Below are 18,344 nucleotides of genomic sequence, written 5' to 3'. Positions count from 1 at the left end.
TTTCATGTTGTGGCTGTACAAAAGACGGTAGTGGGAAAAACTGGATTTGTGGGGTAACATACCTGTAATTTGCGAAGTTGTTTGATAGCTTCTTCCCGAGCTTTAGTAGCAGAATCAGCTTGGCTTTCTAGATCTTTAACATCAATCTCCAGCTTCTTTTTGGCTGCAGCTGCCAGGGCACGTTGCTTCCGCTCATCTTCCAGTTCTGTTTCATATTCATGGAGCTGATCATTAAAGAAAACAACTTAAGTTTAGGGAAGTCCTTGAGCACTCAAACACTCTGTGTATGTCTGAATAATGCGTACAGCTCCCTATATCTCTATTAATTGTGATTTCCCTGGCAGTTAAAATACATTTCCATTTTGTTCAGAAATTAAAGATGCTTGAAAGGAGTCAGCAATTTGGGTTTTGTATTCATGGAAATATGTATATTACAAGATGATGACTACAGTAGTCCTTGCTGTCACAACACTGCTGTATACAAATAGCTTGTGTCCTGTCTGTTTTTGTTTCCAATGCTTTTGTATCCATTCAGCGTACCTTGGGGAGGCAGACATATTAGAAGCTGGTTTTTTTCACTTGCACTGAGAATATAGGGAAGGTTCTTCTGACTGTGTCAGAAATAACAATTCATAAGTTTTATACTATCTTGGTTGTAGTGTTAAATTCATACATCTGTTGGCAATTGTGCACCTGCTACTGATATGGGGAAAAACTGTTATGCAGTTAGCATGTTATGTGCCTTTTTTAGTACAATGATCTACTTTTTTTTTAATTTGCTAAGCACAAGGCAATATAATGTTTTCTTCTCATTATAGTAAGGTGCTCTTAATAATGGCATGAGGCTGGGGACTTTCAACGGGCTTGGTTAGATACTTACAAAGGCAATAATAGGGAGCAGTACCTGTTTAAGGAGTTGTCTTCTCTTCTCTTCATTCTGTTCATCTCTGGCTTGTAAATCTCTTTCAAACTGTCCTTTCAGGGCCTGCATATTAACCTCCAACCTGAGTTTGGCATCTTCAGCAGCCTGTAGCTCATCCTCCAGCTCTTCCAATTGTGTCTTCATCTCTTCTACTTGCTGTTCAAGGGTCCGTTTAGATTTCTCCAATTCGTGGACCTTTCAGGCAATGAGAATTTAATGGAATTGTTATAAGAAATAAAAATAATTCTATTAAACACAGTCTACCTGCAATATAGGCTACATTTGAAAATAACCTGAAATTCTCTTTTTCCTGAACTTTTATTTTTAATCCAATCAAGTATCATAATTGAATTTTGTTAGTATTAGAAGTAGTATTCTCATATCACTGTAATAAGGAAGTAATTGGCAATGCACCAGTGGAAATTTGCTGCAGCTATGCAAGTAAACATTAGGCTGGTGGCAAAGCCAAGTATAACTAATAAAATCACATTTGCGGAGTTTACAACTTTGAATCTGCTTAATAAACTAGTAAATTATTTAGAATATCTTTAATGTGTTTTCAGTCCTAGAAATCATGTTAAAAATAAAGAGGGCTTACAGTTCACCAACTCTCTTAAAAGTCTGGGCACAAATGGAATAACCTTTGAATTCTGTATGAAATATCTGATCTTACTGAATGGATTTTTATGCTACAGAGAATTTCCCACACTGAAAACAATGATCTGTTTGTTAGCTGCTATTTTAAGTTATTGTTGTGGAAATTGTTCTAAGCCCAAAACTTACATTCTTGCCAACATCATCTTTGGAGCTAACAAGGTCTTCCATTTCAGCTTTCAACATTTTGTTCGTTCTCTCCAGTTCTTCTTTTGCTTCCAAAGCCTCTTCAAGTGCTCGGGCCAATGACAAAGCCTTTGTTTCTTTTTCTCTGGCTTCGGCTTCTGCTCTGTCCCTTTCATCCGCATATTTTGAAGAGATGTTTTTCTCTTCAGCTAGCATCTGTAAAAAGGTAGTGTTAGTACAGGAAGTCATTCGTAATAGGGTTTTTCTATTGCAATTGTCTTGTCAGTTGTTAATAACAGAGAAAAATCATAATTTTTTGTCCCTGCTTTATCTTTCACTAAACCAATGGAATCTGTGAGCTCCAGAGAAGTTAGGTGATAACACAGCAAGGAGAATCTTAAATCCATACCTGATCAAACTTCTTCTGTTTCTTCTCCAGGTTGGAGACTAGCTGACGCTGGTTGTCTAAGTCCACCACCAGGTCATCCAGCTCCTGCTGGAGTCTGTTCTTGGTTTTTTCCAGTTTGTCGTAAGAAGCAGCCTTTTCCTCAAACTGTTGTGTGAGACTCTCAATTTCCTTCTGAAGTTTCTTTTTGCCTTCTTCCATAGTTTCTACTGTGCTGGAATATTCCTGTATCTTCTTCTTAGAGTCAGAGAGCTGAAATTTGAATTTAGAGGACAGATCTTTGTAGCAGTGACAACAAAGCTTGGCAGAGAAGGTGGCCAGAAGACAACCAAGACCCAGAAATCTTATCTAATTTGACCCATGTGAACCTAGTGACCAGTTACCCATCACCCAGCCCTCATAAAATGAGGCAGACCACAGACCTAGTATGCACATACAGGCCTAGTGTGCAAGACTATCTTGGGAACTACATTGCATTTGTACCTGTCCTAGAGATCACACTTGAAAGAAGAGGGACACTGCTGTCTCCATTGTGGAGCTTCACTGATGCCACCTGGGCTAACAGCACTAGTTCACTGAAGACCCATGTGCTGTGCCAGGATAGTTCTACAGATCTGAAACCTCTGGAATTACTGACAAAACTCTCAGTGATGGAGCTAGTGATTTAGCTATGGCACTGATACCTGTATTGTCAATGTTGAAATATGTCTCTCCAGATTTTGTTTTGCTTCTATTTCTTCATCCAACTGCTCTTGCAAGCTGTTCTTCTCATCCTCTAACTGACGAAGCTTAGTAGACACATTTAGCTTCTGCCGTGTTTCTTCCTGAAGCAGCTCCTACAGTCATCACATTAATCAGCAGTACAGTTGTTAGTTTAGATCTTTCTATAGTGCATTTTATAAACATTGCAGGTGAGCTATAACTGGATGAAAGTTTACCTGCGTATCTTGTAGCTGAGATCCTAAGGTTGCAACATCTTTGGTCAATTTGATTGTCTTGCTTTCTGCTTCATTGAGCAAACCAGTAACATTTTCAACTTCAACCTATGTGACAAAACAGTGAATAAACTCAGTTATTTTGCACAACTTACTTCAAAATCTTTCTCCAAACTTTAGTTTGCTCTAGACTGAAATCTTTGGACAGGATCTGAATCTGCTTCTATGCTTCTGGATCATATCAAGCACCAACAGTGTTTCTAGCAGTTTTTCTGGACAATATGTGTGAGTTAAGTCGTGTGGAACTAAATCCCTAACACAAGCTTTGCTGTGTCTGCATGTGTCATCTTTGTGACCTGTGTATTAAGACTCCCAAGGTCTAATGCCATTTTTGTCTAGTTTACCTTAGTATTTTACGACTATATGTCAAAACCTAGTTATATTCATAAGGCAATAGTAATTTACTCCTTTCAATCAGTTGCAATGGGGAATGTTTTTTTTGTGTCTTTTCTTTCCTCATTCCAAGTTTGACAGAAGTTGATAAATTGTGATTATATTTCCTTATTTATCCACTAACTTAAAATAATAAAGAAGAGCTTACTGCTGCTATGGACAAAGTTGTAACAGTAAGCATGATTAGTATTGCTGGACACTGAACACCGACCAAAGAACCATTTTACATTGTCTTTAGTTATTTCTTAATAGACACTAAATCATAGGTAAGCGAGCATTCTCATTTTGTTGTCATTTTTTCTGAGCACCTTATGTGTTTAATAGCTGTCTAATCCATTTCTAGAAGCCACATTCCTATCAATGTTCCCCACCACACAAAAATGAATGAACAGAAAGAAATTCTGTAAAACTTATCACAGTCACTGAACCAGTGGTGACATTAGAGACCACAACCTGTACAGAGGGATGGTGGGACTAAAAGCTCTCACTTCCCTGAGACAGAATGGTTGTAATTGTTTGTTTAATTGTGTGATAATTGATGTAGCAGTTCAAGGTAGGCACCCTACAGATAACAAAAATACGAGTATTTCAGCAGCTGAAGTCGACAGCGCCAGGATTCCTCCAGATATACCCTCACAGAACAGTCTAAACTGGTCTTCTCAAGCCCAAGGTGTTACAGCAAAGGGTCAAACTCCTTCCTACCTGTAACTTATGAACTTTTTCATTAAGTTCTGTCCGAACACGCTCTCCATCAGTGTATTTGGACTGTAACTCTTGCAGCTGTACTTCCAGCTTCTTCTTTTTGTGCTCCACATCTTGTTTGGCCTGATTCAGGCTCCTGACTTCATTAGCCAGATCAGCGTTGTCTTTCTCCAGTGTCTGTTTGGTCTTATCCAAGTTTGCTTTAGCCTACAAGCATGAGGTGAAGAAAGATGATCTATAAAAGGAAGCCGTGTTATCTACTGGATAGTTTTCAATAAGATGGATTTCTGTTTACCCGTTTAAATTGTTCCAGCTGCTCTGTTAGCTCTTCCACAGCTTGAGTGTGCTTTTGCCTCATCTCCTGGACCTGGGCTTCGTGAGTTCGAGTTTCCTCCTCCAGAGCTCTCTTCAGCACTGTGACCTCCTGTTCACGCTTTGCTCTGGAAGGTAACACACATAAATGGAGCAGCAGCAGATAAAAGTGTTCCAGTCACTGCGCAAATAGCACTACTGCACAGTTGTTAGACAGTATTATACTGAACTTGGTGACATTTATTTTTGGCCCATGTGCTACGTCTCCATACCTGAGCTCTTGCTGGGTGGCTGTGGTATCCAAAGTATCCTCAAGCTCAGTCTTAAGAGCCTCCAGCTCTTCACCTAGGTCTCTCTTCTGTTTTTCTGCTTTGTTTCTTGCAGCTCTCTCAGACTCCAAGTCTTCCTGGAGATCAGAGATGTGAGATTCCAATTCACGGATCTTCTTGAGGGCATTGTTCTTCTGACTAGTTTCATCTTCAAGCCTGAAAAGAGAGTATTTAATTTTATATATTAAAAAAAAAAAAAAAGAAACATTTCACTTCTTTGATGAAATCAGTATACAGAGATTAAAGGCTTACAGGTTCTGTGCAAGAAAGTACCAAAGAAAGGAGGGAAGGGGACTGATGTAAAAAGGATCTGGCAGCTGTACTTTATTGGGACACAATGCCTGCAGATGCTGATCAGCCAATTCGGCAAAAGTTTTGGTTGAGTGCTTTTCCTCTTAAATTTACACGGAAAATCCACTGAGACTCTGGAATGGATCAAGGTCAGACTCTTAAGTAATTTCTGCCTTTTGCCTATGAAGTACATAGCTACGTTTCGTTCTTTACTTGACAGCACTGCCAATGCCATTGGGAAGAGGAGTTTTCATTGATATCTAGAGGTAAGATTATGTGTCTATGGGCAAACAATAGCATAATTATTTTTCACAAACAGAAATTTGTGAAATGGGGAAAGCACGCAGGGAGGATGTCACTAAGAGATGAGATTCATGGCTGCAGCATCTTAGTGTCTGCAAGGGTAGAGACACATGTTTCCAGCCTGGATTTCAACCTGCATTCAGATTGAGGAGTGAATACCTGGCTAAAGCAGCCTGCAGCTCTTCCTCCTTCTTGGCTAGCTGTGCCTTCAGCTCAGCAATTTGTGCCTGGAGCTCTGCAATTTGCTCATGTAGATCACTCGACTCCCCTTCCAGTTTCCTCTTAGCTTTCTCCAGTTCTTGTCTGCTCTTCTCTTCTTTCTTCAGTCGCACTGAAAAAGTAAGGATTTTGATCATGGGAGTGCATTACTGCAAGGAGTCCTTAATCTGATCCTGAACTTAGGCAAAAAAATGTTCTGGCCTCCAGTGAGGCCATATATTTAACTACGAGTCGCTGCGTTTCTGAACACTGCGTATTCTGTGCAATACCTTACTGTTATCACTTATTTCTAGCCACCCCAAAGAATAATTTATTTATATTTCTCCAGAAAAAGCATTAATTTTTTTTCCCCAATTTTCTGTATTCTGTTTTCTGTCCTCTACTGTTTTGTATGTATATGGTTTATCTGGGGTTTTGGCGATTCTCACGCACAAAATGGTTTCAGTGTAAGAAATTTGGAAAACACCCCACAAATTTTTTAGAAGTTATCTCCAGGTTCTGTTTATGTGGGTTTTTTTTTTTTTGTTGTGTGCTAAGGGAAAAACACTTTTGTTCATGTTACCTTCGAGTTCTGAAATCATAGATTCATGTTTGTTTTTCAGCTTTGTAAGATTTTTGGCTTTTTCTTCTTCTTCTGCAAGATTTGTTGTTAGATCACTTATTCTTTCTTCAAGGAGTTTTCTTTCCTTATGAAAAATAAAATACTTCTGTTAAAAAAGTGTCTGTCATTGGTGATTGTAAATCAACTCTGACAACAAAAAATATCCAAGATATTGGCTTTTTATGCTGTATTGCTTGAGATTGTAGTGATACATTTCAATTTGTCAATTACAGAGGAGCTCGGGATTAGTGTCTAAAACTTCCATATTCTCTTAATCTGCTGCTATTAGAATCTTGCACTCACTCTAATGGCTGGTAAGTACAGGGCCCAATTCAGAGGAGCATCCCCTTTCAAGAAGTATTGGAATACATGCTTACTTCTAGTTTTAATAATGAAATTTGGTTTAAATTAGTTGAAAATGAACAGAATTATTTACTCTTCTTGCGGCCAAGAAGACACGTCTTCCACTGATTGTGCTCGACTGCTGTGGGTATTTTGCTTGAGGATATTGTTACCACAACAGACCTCAAAACCAGTACTTTCACACAATTTTGAATTGTTTAAATCAACATGGAAAAATTATCAGAAACTTATTTTATAGTGGCTGGACTGATGGTCTGGTGAATCTGTACACCCATGAGACTACACAGTCAAAAGTATACCTGTTGTTCTAGTGTAAGGGAAGGTTTTCTGTCGGCTTGCACTATTCACAAAATAAGAAAATGGACCCACAATGCCTACCTTGGTTAGCTTGTTATTCTGATCTTCCATTATGAGAATATCATCTTCCATTTTCTTTATCTTGCCATCTGCTGTTACTTTTTCAAGTTGCAGTTTCTGCCTTGCAGCCTCTTCTTCTTCCAGCTGTTCCTCAAGGTCCTTTGAGGGGGAAAAAGAAACCCACAAAACATGAATTCTGGAAATAAAATACTGCTTAGATTATAGGAAATGGTTAATGATTGTCACTTTATGTGGAATATGTTGTAGACTTGTTGTTTTCATTAAGAACTAGACAATCTGTAATGCTTGGTGATTTAGAAGGAAAGATTTGTTAAAATAAATTTTTAGAGAAAAGATTATTTAAAACTGAGGTGGGGAAGAAGAGAACTCTGGAGGAAAGAACACCGATTTGATTGTTCTTACTTCAGTGGCACAGACACATGTTCTACAGAAGGCTGTGTAGCAAGCGCTTTCATAGGGTTTGAGGTTTGCCAGTCTCCATTTTTTTTCCTCTCTGAGATACAAGTTATTGTCTGTATTTGTCACTATGCCTCCTTACCAGCATTTGTTGTTGCATCTTTTTCTTTTCTGCTTGCAACTGCTGGCTGCGCTCCTCCTCTTCCTCAATTCTGGCTTCCATCTCATGCAGAATCTCTTCCAGCTCTTGTTTCTTAGCAGCTAAACGGACTCTCATCTCTTCAGCTTCAGCATACAGCTCAGTTTCTGCTTGAAGCTGTTCCTGAAGGAGGTTCTTCTCCTCACAAAGCTATGCAAATAAAATGGATAGGAAGTTAAGACTTGGACTGCAAATTGTCCCTCAGTGTATTTTTGCTAGGTAGTCCCAGCCTAGTACAGGCAGGCAGCTCTACTACAGGTTCTCGTGGTGGTGTTAGGCCGCTGCTGAAGTAACTGGGAGTCTGTCTGCACTGAACTTTTGTAATGGACCATCACTGTGGCTACAGTGGTTGAGTACAAAGACACCTTTATTGTAATAGCTGCTAGAAATGGTAAAAGAACAGCTAGTGTTTCCCAGAGGCTCAGAGCTGTAAATCACCTGTGTGTGTTTCAGTTCCAGCTCCTTCAATTCACTCTCTGCTTTTTGTTGTCTTTCCTTTGTTTTTTGTAGTTCTTCATCCTTAGCCTGCATTTCCTCCTCTTGGCGGGTGACTTGCAGCAGTGGTTTTACCTGAAAATAGAAAGTTTTTTTTAAGAATGTTTCCTGTCAGTATTTATGTTACTGAGCATGGCACTTAAAGGTGCCAGGCTGACTGGCACTAGTGCTAGCTAGCACTGTCTGTTGTTGCTTGGGTAGTAGACAAATACTGTCCAGCCAAGCTCGATGTAAACACCTTTAAACCAGCAAGCCTCAGCAGTGATGCTCTTCACCATCTCTGTTTGAATTCTTGGAGCTTTGTGAGCACCTCTGCCTCCAATAGTGTCATTTTTTGAAATGGCTTCAAGCATGTTTTTGTCCATTGCTAATGTACAAAAGCTACATCTGCATAGACAGGCAATGTGCACACACAGGTGTGTGTTACTGTCTATTGCTGGTTGCAGAGCAGGTTGCGTTGCTGTCAGTGCAAGTAGGAACAGTTTTCTGAATCCAAAATGAAGGCCATTCTTGGAAGAAAAAAAAAAAACAAAAACAAAACAAAAACAAAAAACCCACCCCAGGCATCTTCAATAGGAAAATACAGTTAATTTGCTTGAGTGCCTAGCAGGAAGATATTTAGTGTCCCAGTTTGGGAACTCTGGAGCTACTGAGTCCCCCATAGATACAAAACTCTGCGCATTCACAAAATTCAGTTTCACTCTGTTTTCTCATTATCCACCCCTGTGAAATTATTTCATTTTTGGCAATTAAAAAAAAGTCCCCAAACATGCAAAATCTTTTATGAATCTCTGCTTAACTAGTTTGTTTTCTTCTCAAGCTGAAACTAACTTTAATACTAATGGCATTATATAGCTACCCAGAGTATCTCTACCCCAAAATTTTGTGATGCTAATGAGCCTCCTGACATCAGCTGCAATGGACTTTGGAACAAGGAGTGTGCCTGACATGAAATGACTTGGTATCTTGTGCATTTCATTTCTTTCGGAAAGCTGAGGAGAGATTCACCGATAGCAGTCACTCACTTTAGTGAACAGTCTCCACCATTGCCAGTTCCTCAGCTTCAGGTAAGCAGCACAATTTCTTTGGATAACCTTCATTGCAGTCAGCTGTTGCTGTCTCTTGGCAAAGGCTCTGCAATTAAAAACATAAAGCAAATTGGTTCAGTCTGAGAATACAAGGTGTCTGCAAGGTACGCACATTAAGCAAAGAAACTCTGGCATGAGAGTCTGATGATTAGCCAATGGTTTAAGACGTCTGGCACAAATTCTTTTTTTGCTTAAACAGTGCCTGTGCTTTCTTGGGGAAAGGTGATAACTTCATTTAGCTTTCTGGTATTTTATTTAGTCTTCTGGTTTTTAGCTGTTTGCACTCCACAAATTATAGATCTAGTTCTGGATGTGAACATCTTTCCAAAGTACACAGGCACTCAGAACTTGCATTGATCATCCTTCTTGAAACCTATTATATTTAAATTTCTTTGCCCAGCAATTTGAAAGCCTTGGTAGCATTCAGAAAAAGGGCATTATTGTTAAAAGTTTCGTGATGTACATTAACTGAGATCATGCTAGATGATCAGTGCTTCATGCTCAAGCTGTGTAAGAAATTATTTTATGTTCTACAACTGCCAGTGGTGCTGCTATTTCTAATGGTGCATAAGATTCCAGTCATAGGCTAGGATGCTGCTTCTCCTGCTTGTACAAACATGTTTAAATGATAGGTATTTGCCTCAGACAGGTTATGGTACAGAGGGTGTAAATACCCTCACAGTGTAACTGTTTCCCTGTAATTATACCAATAGGCTGCTTCTGGGCAGGAAGTGAGTCCTTCATTGGACACAAGTTGAGTTCTAATGCAATACAAATAATAGATGATAATAAAATATCTTAATGTCTTCAGTTTGTTATAGAGAGAACTAAAGGCTACTGTAGATACTCAGCTGCAGAAGACATTCTTTTTGTTAGTACGTATTCTTACTTTCTTGCTAGGAAGCCTCGGCACTGAGCCTGGAAGGTGATAATGACGTCTGTGATCTTCAGGTCTCTCTCCTCTTCCAGGTGAGCCAGAACACCAGTTCTGAAGAAGATTTTACTCTGCCCAATTCTGTACAAGTTGGGATCAAGTTCCAGTGCTTTGATCTGGAGGAAAAGAAGGATATTTGTTAACTCCAGTGCTGAGGTTTAGGGTATTAAAAATTACTTCTCATTTCTGTTCACTCTCAATAGCTTTTCTATAAGAAGTATAGACCTGATTATCATTAGGATTAAAAATGCTTTCCTCACCATCAGTATGCAAGCCTGCTTCCCATCCATGAATCCTTTAGGAATAGCATTTGCAGCAAGAATTTCGTATCTGCCAAAAGATGCTGATGTTAGGGAGGTTGAAACACATCAGATTATTTTGTACAGACAAACATGCATTGCACCACTATTAAACCCAGAGTTAGGAATGAGTGAGGGATTCCTACCGCTGACGGAACTCCTGGAAGACAATCCTGTTGGGGAATCCTTGCCGGCAGATACGAATACCTTCCAAGACACCATTGCAGCGCAACTGCTCCAGCACTAAATGAGCATCAAGTTTGCCAGCCTGAAAAGGGAACAGAAAGTATTTTTAGCTTAGTATAAATTTACAAAAATGTTACCAGCTCCATATCTATGTTTGAAGACATTATTCAGCTCTGTGATGTGCTGTACAGTGAGCAGCTCAACATGAAAAATGTGCCATAAGCCTGAAAATTGAGCATTTGAAATTTACCCTTTTTTCATGATTTGGAATGATACAGCGGACAAAGTTGGGATTGGTATTCCTTAGCGTGGTCATCAGTTTGGTCAGCTGCTCCTTATAGAGTTGGCCAACAGTACGGAACATGCCTTTCTTGGTTTTTGAAGCACTAGGGAGTGAGCTTTCAGTCATCTTGGCCATCTGGTCCAGCCCAACTATACGGTCCACTGAAATATAAAAGAAAGTATGAATGGAACTGCTTATTTAAACTGTCCTCACCTCACATGACAGCTGTCACTGGCATTGTTAAACTGCAGCTTCCCAAAGAGGACCAATATATTTTTGATGCAGTAGAAGCGTACTAACAAAAGTATTAGAAGAGCATTCTGGGTAAGTAGTCTATTTCTGTCAAACATGAAAATAAGGATCTTTATTAACTAGTGACAGAATGGAGCAACTGAATACACAGAATATATTTTATTTTATGTTTGCTCTAAAAAGGAAAGTCCTTCTGCAACATATCCAGTTGGTAGGTTGGTGTCAGAACCAGGAACAACGTCATCTCTTGTCTCCCATCTGTTAGCCAGTGGTTCTCAAAGTCTAGCTAATAATCTCCCTCAGTTATTTGATAATTCAAAGCCACCTTTCTGGTGTTTGCATGCGCATTTATGTCCATGTATTAAATATTTATACTGTAGTATATGTCTTACGGATCCATATAAACTTTTTAAAAACTGTTTTATATGCATACAGATATTCTTCTGATGGAGTTTAGTTGAGATTATACATCTCTGGAGGAACTGTGTAGGGCTTCTGGGAAAGGACTGTGTAAGGTAAGTCATTCATAAAACACAACAATAGCCTGTATTAAGAGATCTACAATATCACATATCCAGCAACATTATAACAGTGTAATGAATAATTTTTATTCTGTTGCTGAATAATATTAAGTAAGGAAATTTTTCGATTGTGCTTAAAACTATCTAATGATGATTTCCATAAATATGTCTTTAGAACACATTATTCTTGTTTCTTAGTTCAGTCTCTTCTATGGTTATCATTTCCATACTTGTGTCCTGCCAGCAAGGAATGGCTGTCAAAAAGTTCTAGTAGAAGTTTCTCCCTTTAAACCACGTTACTGATTCAGAGTTGTGATTCATACCATCTTTCCAAAGGTCCGCTACAAATTTGTCTGAAGACTGGTTCAGCAGAGAAGTCACATTGTCATTTAGCGGATCCATGTTCTTTGTTAGCCAGGCAGTTGCATTGTAGGTAACCTGCGGGAAAGAGTGCTACATCAAAAATCTGTTCTTGATAAAGAAATCTGGAGTTTCCAAGAACACAGGGCATCATACAAATAATAATAATGTGAAAAGCTTTTGATGTTTGAGAGTTGAGTTCAGTATTTATTCTTACACGTACTAGCATCTGAAAAGCTTTTTGACACATATATCCATGGCAGGGCAGCTGCCCTGCCTTTAAAAAAAATCTGCTTGCTAGAAAGGAATCTGAATTACTTGGATTTTCAATAACCCTGTGCTGGTTATTTTTGTTTTCATGTGAGCTTAGCACAACCATGACTGTTTTGCAAATCTTATTTCATATGTTATGTAATTAAAGCACTTAATATATACATTATATGATTAAAGCTGACCCTTATCAACGTGGGTACCGGACTGTTTCTCTTTTACCAATTGGGCATCAAAGAATCAAAGTTCCCTAAGTCAAAATAGCTCAACCTGTCCAGTACCTTTCCTGCGTAGTGCATTATACAGAACTCGGTTTTATCCTTGAGTTGCTTGGGCTTCTGGAATTTGGGATGGTTGCCTTGTTCTTGGCATAGTTTCTCCACAAAGGATGTGTCAGTAGCTTTGGGGAACCAGCACTCTTCATCCAGCAGAGCCAGGACACCTGGAGGGTTGGTCTGCAATGTGAGCAATATCAGATCAGTATCATCACAGGCAGAGACAAAGAAAGAGCACCACCTTCTTTATCCCTTATATAACAAATCCTCTCAGGCAACAAAGAATCTGAAATACTCTCTTATTGTACTGATACATAAGTGACCCTAATGCAACCTATGTAGTATCCCACCTATAGAGATATAATCTTACTGGTCTTTCAATCAGCTCAATGCAAGGTTGCAGGTCAAGGCCAAAGTCAATGAAATTCCATTCAATGCCCTCTCGCTGGTATTCCTCTTGCTCCAATATAAACATTGTGTGGTTGAAAAGCTGCTGAAGTTTCTCATTAGTGTAATTGATGCACAGCTGCTCAAATGAATTGATCTGTGAAGGAGAAAAAAGTGAATTCTTGATGTTAGAAAGGGACCTTCATGAGGTAACTTAAATGACAAGAAGAAATTTTCTATTTTCTGTGTCTTTTTACATATTACAATAATTCAAATATGAAGATCCATATTTTTCTAACATAAGGTCTTGAAAATTTACAGTAAGTTCTCAAGTGGTAAATCTTTGTACTGAGACCTGTTCAATAAACCATAAAAAGCAGGCTTTAAACACTGAGCCCCACAGAAGCCCAGCAGGAGCATGCTGTCAGCCCCCAGCCCTTCCTGCCCAAGGGAAAGGTAAGCAGCCATGTGTAGTAGCCCTGTGGTGGGTCGTGTTGGCCACGGGCTGTTAGGCAGCTTGAAAGAACAAAATTGTTTTTGTGGCTCTGAACTTAGATTTTTGTCTTCTTATATCCAAACCACTGCATGATAATAAGAAGTTTAGCCAAACTGTGACCCGCAGTACATACCTCAAAAATCTCAAATCCAGCAATATCAAGGATCCCCAAGAAGGAAGCGCCTTGTCTTTTTGTTTTATCAAGAGCTTTGTTTACACGAGCTAGAATCCAACGGAAAAGACGTTCAAATTGTGCCTTGGCCAAAGCCTCTATGGCAAAGTCCGCCTGAAAAAAAGAACAGAAAATTGTAAGTGAAAGAAGAAACCCAATCAGCTGCTAATTTCTGTAGAGATAATGAGACAGAAAATGGATGTTTTTCCTTAGACAAGATGTAAGAAAAAAGAAGAAAGGAGAATAGTTTCAGGAGAGCTGAGCAGACTGCAAGTAGATACCTGCTCTTTGGTCTGAGCTTTCTGAACAACATCTCGTCCTACTTTGATCCTTGGGGTTAGAATAGATCTTGTGAAATCTGTCACATTAATCCCCATCAGGTGACACACTTTTTGTGCAGCTAAAATAAAAGAATAAGATTTTATTTCAGATCGGATTTTCTCTTAGCAGGCCAGTAAGTGTGAATACAAGCAGCTCAGCAAGTATGTGAAGTTCTTTATCTTCCTTTAAAAGCTCCTCTATTGTACATACAAGAGATGCCACTTGCCATAAAAGTATTATTTGTGATCCAAGTAGCAGATTCACTGTTCATCAGTTTATGGATTCAAGATGACTAGAAAAGGTAATGGTAATTGAGCTGATTTTATGTATGGCATATCTTTTAAAGCCTGTGAAATATATATGCAATAACAATTAAATAAACAGTACTGATAAAGAGTGCTTACTTAGCTGCTATTTTATTAATTTTTTAACGTTAACTGATTATTTTTTTTTAAGTGGCAAATCATACCAGTATTGTCTGGCATAGAAGCTTGATCAGTGTTTCTCTCCTTCTTGAAGACAATGTTACCCAGTTGTAGGACAGATGAAACAACCCTCAGTACAGCTGTAACAGAAACAGATAATATAAATGAGGAACAGAATGGACACACTTTGAAAGCTCTATTCTCTGCAATAATGAAGGTTCATTCTACTGCTTATGGTAGTCTGTACCTCTGTGGAAAGAGCTGGGTTTGCTTTAAAAGACTATGCCTACAAGTTTGAGAGTTGATTGAGCAGCATCTCAACAATCTGTGCAGGGGAGTAAACAGGCCAGTCTGGGAACACCAGCACCTCCAAGCGAAGTTGTGCTAGCTCCCCAGGCAGACCTCCAAGTCTCAGGAATTCATCTCCCACTCACAGTGGCCTTGTAGCATCTTCCCTGCTCAGTCACTTGACAAACTGTATTTCTGTTGTTAAAATAAAAAAACCCCATATCTATGAATTATGAGCAGCTTCAAAAATGTGTGGCACTTCTGAAGCTCCAGTTATGCAGGAACATGTGGATATTTAGTTGTGCAACTAAAATCAAATGTATACAAATCTTTGAAGGATTAGTGTCAAAGTACAGAAAAGTAATTGATTAATGTTTGACTACTAAAATATATATAAAGGTTATGTTGCCTAACTTCTGGTAGTAAAATCTACTGATGTTATAGATGAGATAGATTGTGTAAATCTAGGGAGTTCTATTTATTTATTTGGTAAACTTACAGAAGAGAAGAATACTGTCCTAATGGGCTTATATTTTAGAGCATGAAATCAAAGGGGTTCAGACAGTAATACAACAACTCCTGTTGTTGTAATGGAGAACTCTGCTGTCAACACCAATACACATGCCCTGGCAGGAGAACGAAACGGTCTCCATCAGGAACATCATCTGAATTTACCAGGGCTGGGATTTGCACTGCTGTCCCACAAGGCAAGACAAGACATTTTTTGTCAACATCCCTCAGTCACTGATGCAGGGGTGGGATGTGATGGAGCTCTGCTCCCAGCCGCCACAGCTGGTCCAAGGCTCGTAATGGGATGACACTGTTTCTGCCACCAGGTGTCACTTGGGGCATGGCAATTTGCATCCATGGGCAATACAAACTGGCATGCACCAGCTGAAGCCCTGCATGCTCCCAGGAACAGTGAGAGGTAAAAGCTACACAGATAGATGTCTCTGGCAAGCCCACATTTTCAAGATAGTTTAGTTGTTGGTTCATGCTCTTTGTTTTTATTTCTCTATTTTCCTGAGTCGGTGAATACAAATATGAGCTATTTGAGCCTGTTCCATTTTTTTCAAAATTAAGTCAGAATATCTTGCAACTTTCTCATGCTCATTGTTGGAAAGTTCTGAAAAAATGTCTTTAAATGGTCATTACTGTTGTTAGAGCTGGCCCTGAATTCAGTAGTCTGTTCTGTGTCTATATGGAGTTCTTCTAGTGAGAAATCTTCCCTTTCGGAAGCCACAAATTATATTTCAAAACACCATGTGTCATAGTACTTTTGCATGCTGACAAGTGCACCGATGCTGTAGAATTCAAATGGGACGGGAGCTCATGTCATGTTCCTTCTACAAGCAGATCTCTGGAATTTGTAAGACTTATAAGAAAAAAACCCTTGCAATTCTTCATTCAGATAGACAGCAAAATATTATGACAATTATTTTATTTGACCCATGTTTAAATTACTGTATAGAAGTGCCCTGTGCATCACCACTTGTTCTGTGCATCATAGAGATAATTTCTCTTTGATGATATATACTCTATTTTCCAATATAGGTGATTCTTCAATATTTCTTTCACTGCGTTTCCAGCAAGTGCTGCCAGTTTAAACCTTTGAAGGAGGTGGTTTGCAAAGAGTTTTCATTAGTGGCTTCAGCTGCTTCCACCGGCACCCACTGCAACAATGGGAAAAGGTAGGCCACTGCAGTAATTTTCTAAGTAGAACTTTTCTAACAACAACCTAAAAGCAGTAGATCATAATTAGATCTTGCAAGGCAAGAACAGTCACCCTAATACTCACAAGACTTCCTGAAGCATCACCCTGTTTAATACAAAGGTGGCAATGACTCCAAGGAAGCTGTAGTGTGTTGTGTCATGGATCTATGGCAGTGGTTTCAGTGCCTTCGCTGCCAGTCTGTTCTCAGCCACTGCTATCCTCCCCCCGGATTCCTGCTGCTGGTTTATGTTGTCTTCAGGCACTGTACTGCCACCAGGTCAGTTGCTTGTTGTGACTGGCTCTGACCATGCTGCTTGTGTTATGTGATCTTGATCCTGTGTTTAGATCCTGCCTTGATCTTGTGTCTCTCCTGGTCACACAGAACTGAGTTCCCATGTTATTCTTAAGGTGAAGTAGAAACAAATCTGTGCTTGCAAAGTTTTCCTTTATGAGAGAACCTTCATTCTCTTTCCATGATATATCCACGGTTTAATTGATCTAATATGTCCTGAGAAGGAGGGAAATCTATGGGCACTAATTCACAGTGCACTTCTTAAAAACAGTAGCTAGGTAACAGTTGGTAATAGTTTTACACAGAGGAAATAAGAGGCAAAGAGGTTAAATCACATGGGTACATTTAGAATCCTCCAGCTGGTGGTTCATGCAAGATCAAACTTGTCCAGAGAAACGTGGACATAAAATCTAAATAATCTTAATTTTCTTATATGGATGGAGAACTTTACTTCATATGCATATTTTGCAAAGTGATTATTACGGACAGAATTAACCTCTGTGCACTTCCATCTCTATATAGAGTAACTTGCAGATGTATACCTTGAATACAATCTTGCTAACAATTCTCACCTATCTGTTCCTCCTCATTAAAGCCCATAATTTTCATGGCTTCCAAGGTCTCCTGGAACATCTCATCATCTTGTTGAGCAGGAATAGGCACATGGCCATTAGATAGAAAGGTATAATTGTTGAAGCCTTCCAGCAACAGGTCGTCTAAAAAGCAAAGAAGAAAAGCTTTACTTAAGTGCATAAACTTAATGCTCTTGGTTCATAAGTTCTCCCAATGAACAACAGGTAAAACCGCAGTGTTTTCACCAAAGGAAGACTCCGCTTATATGAGGAGTTCAGGGTTTCCTGGCGCACAATTATTTTCAAAATAACTCTTTATTTAGCAAGCTTGATTGTGTTAAGTTTCCAGTTTTCATTAGTAACTGGGGTATGTCTCTGCCCCTCAGTGAAATTTTGCATCCTGTGGACTGAAATCTGAGCCACTGTCTGCAAAGGTCTTTCATTTAACGCCATGTGTAACTTACTCAGAATTACACTTCTCTCTGTGGGGATTCATATCACGTAATAAGAAGAATGGAACCAGGTAAAAACCACAGTGGCCCAGACCAAAAGACTCTTCAGTCATATACTGTGGCCAACAACAGATTCTTAGGTAATGAGCATAAAAATCAGGGAAAATAGGGTTATCAATTGCTTTGCGCATCCTTTGGCAACCAGTGACATAGGGAAAGATGTCATATTTGAACCATGATGTTCCATACATATTATGTCTAATCAATTTTTTTGGATCCATGTAACACTTTTCACCTTTTCAACATTCTGAAGCTATGGGTTTCACACTGTAATGATGTGCTGTGGGAATGACATTATCTTAATTTATTTTAAAACCACAAGCCAATATTTTTATTGGGAACCGCAATTTCTTTTGTATAAAAATTAAAATAAATAATGAATGATTCCTCCCTATTCATCTTCTTGATATCGTTCAAGATGGCATCTGAATGGGTTTACATATCCTGTAAATTGAAACATCCTGTAAACTGCAAACAAACTGGCTGAAACAGGTGGACATCAATTAAAGCTTTCTTATAATTCCCTTGAGAGAATTATTTTCTTGAGTTAAAGAGCTGTTTATGTAATTCAATCCTTTATATAAATATAATTAAAGAAGTTGATACATTACTT

General features: G+C 38.9%; 1 protein-coding gene across 3 annotated transcripts in view; it reads right to left on the bottom strand.

The window, feature by feature from the left end:
- The window catches only part of MYH11 (myosin heavy chain 11), a 61,719-nt gene that overhangs the window by 8,202 nt on the left and 35,173 nt on the right, over positions 1-18,344 (bottom strand). For all 3 annotated transcript variants that reach the window (XM_054210680.1, XM_054210682.1, XM_054210683.1), the window contains 26 exons: positions 17,220-17,363; positions 14,398-14,493; positions 13,889-14,007; positions 13,569-13,721; positions 12,923-13,096; positions 12,559-12,732; positions 11,971-12,085; positions 10,842-11,035; positions 10,552-10,673; positions 10,367-10,436; positions 10,062-10,222; positions 9,110-9,218; positions 8,028-8,159; positions 7,533-7,739; positions 6,995-7,132; positions 6,215-6,338; positions 5,593-5,764; positions 4,783-4,995; positions 4,494-4,638; positions 4,199-4,405; positions 3,047-3,151; positions 2,792-2,944; positions 2,112-2,360; positions 1,706-1,918; positions 905-1,117; positions 63-224 (listed from right to left, as the gene is read on the bottom strand). In XM_054210680.1, coding sequence (XP_054066655.1) covers positions 63-224; positions 905-1,117; positions 1,706-1,918; positions 2,112-2,360; positions 2,792-2,944; positions 3,047-3,151; positions 4,199-4,405; positions 4,494-4,638; positions 4,783-4,995; positions 5,593-5,764; positions 6,215-6,338; positions 6,995-7,132; positions 7,533-7,739; positions 8,028-8,159; positions 9,110-9,218; positions 10,062-10,222; positions 10,367-10,436; positions 10,552-10,673; positions 10,842-11,035; positions 11,971-12,085; positions 12,559-12,732; positions 12,923-13,096; positions 13,569-13,721; positions 13,889-14,007; positions 14,398-14,493; positions 17,220-17,363 — 4,064 coding nt within the window. The remainder of the gene's footprint in view (positions 1-62; positions 225-904; positions 1,118-1,705; positions 1,919-2,111; positions 2,361-2,791; positions 2,945-3,046; positions 3,152-4,198; positions 4,406-4,493; positions 4,639-4,782; positions 4,996-5,592; positions 5,765-6,214; positions 6,339-6,994; positions 7,133-7,532; positions 7,740-8,027; positions 8,160-9,109; positions 9,219-10,061; positions 10,223-10,366; positions 10,437-10,551; positions 10,674-10,841; positions 11,036-11,970; positions 12,086-12,558; positions 12,733-12,922; positions 13,097-13,568; positions 13,722-13,888; positions 14,008-14,397; positions 14,494-17,219; positions 17,364-18,344) is intronic.

The sequence above is a fragment of the Rissa tridactyla genome, chromosome 8 (genome assembly GCF_028500815.1).
Source record: "Rissa tridactyla isolate bRisTri1 chromosome 8, bRisTri1.patW.cur.20221130, whole genome shotgun sequence".
Classification (NCBI taxonomy): domain Eukaryota; kingdom Metazoa; phylum Chordata; class Aves; order Charadriiformes; family Laridae; genus Rissa; species Rissa tridactyla.
The sequence above is the reverse complement of the archived record's forward strand: the minus strand, read 5'-3'. Positions and strand labels throughout refer to the sequence as shown.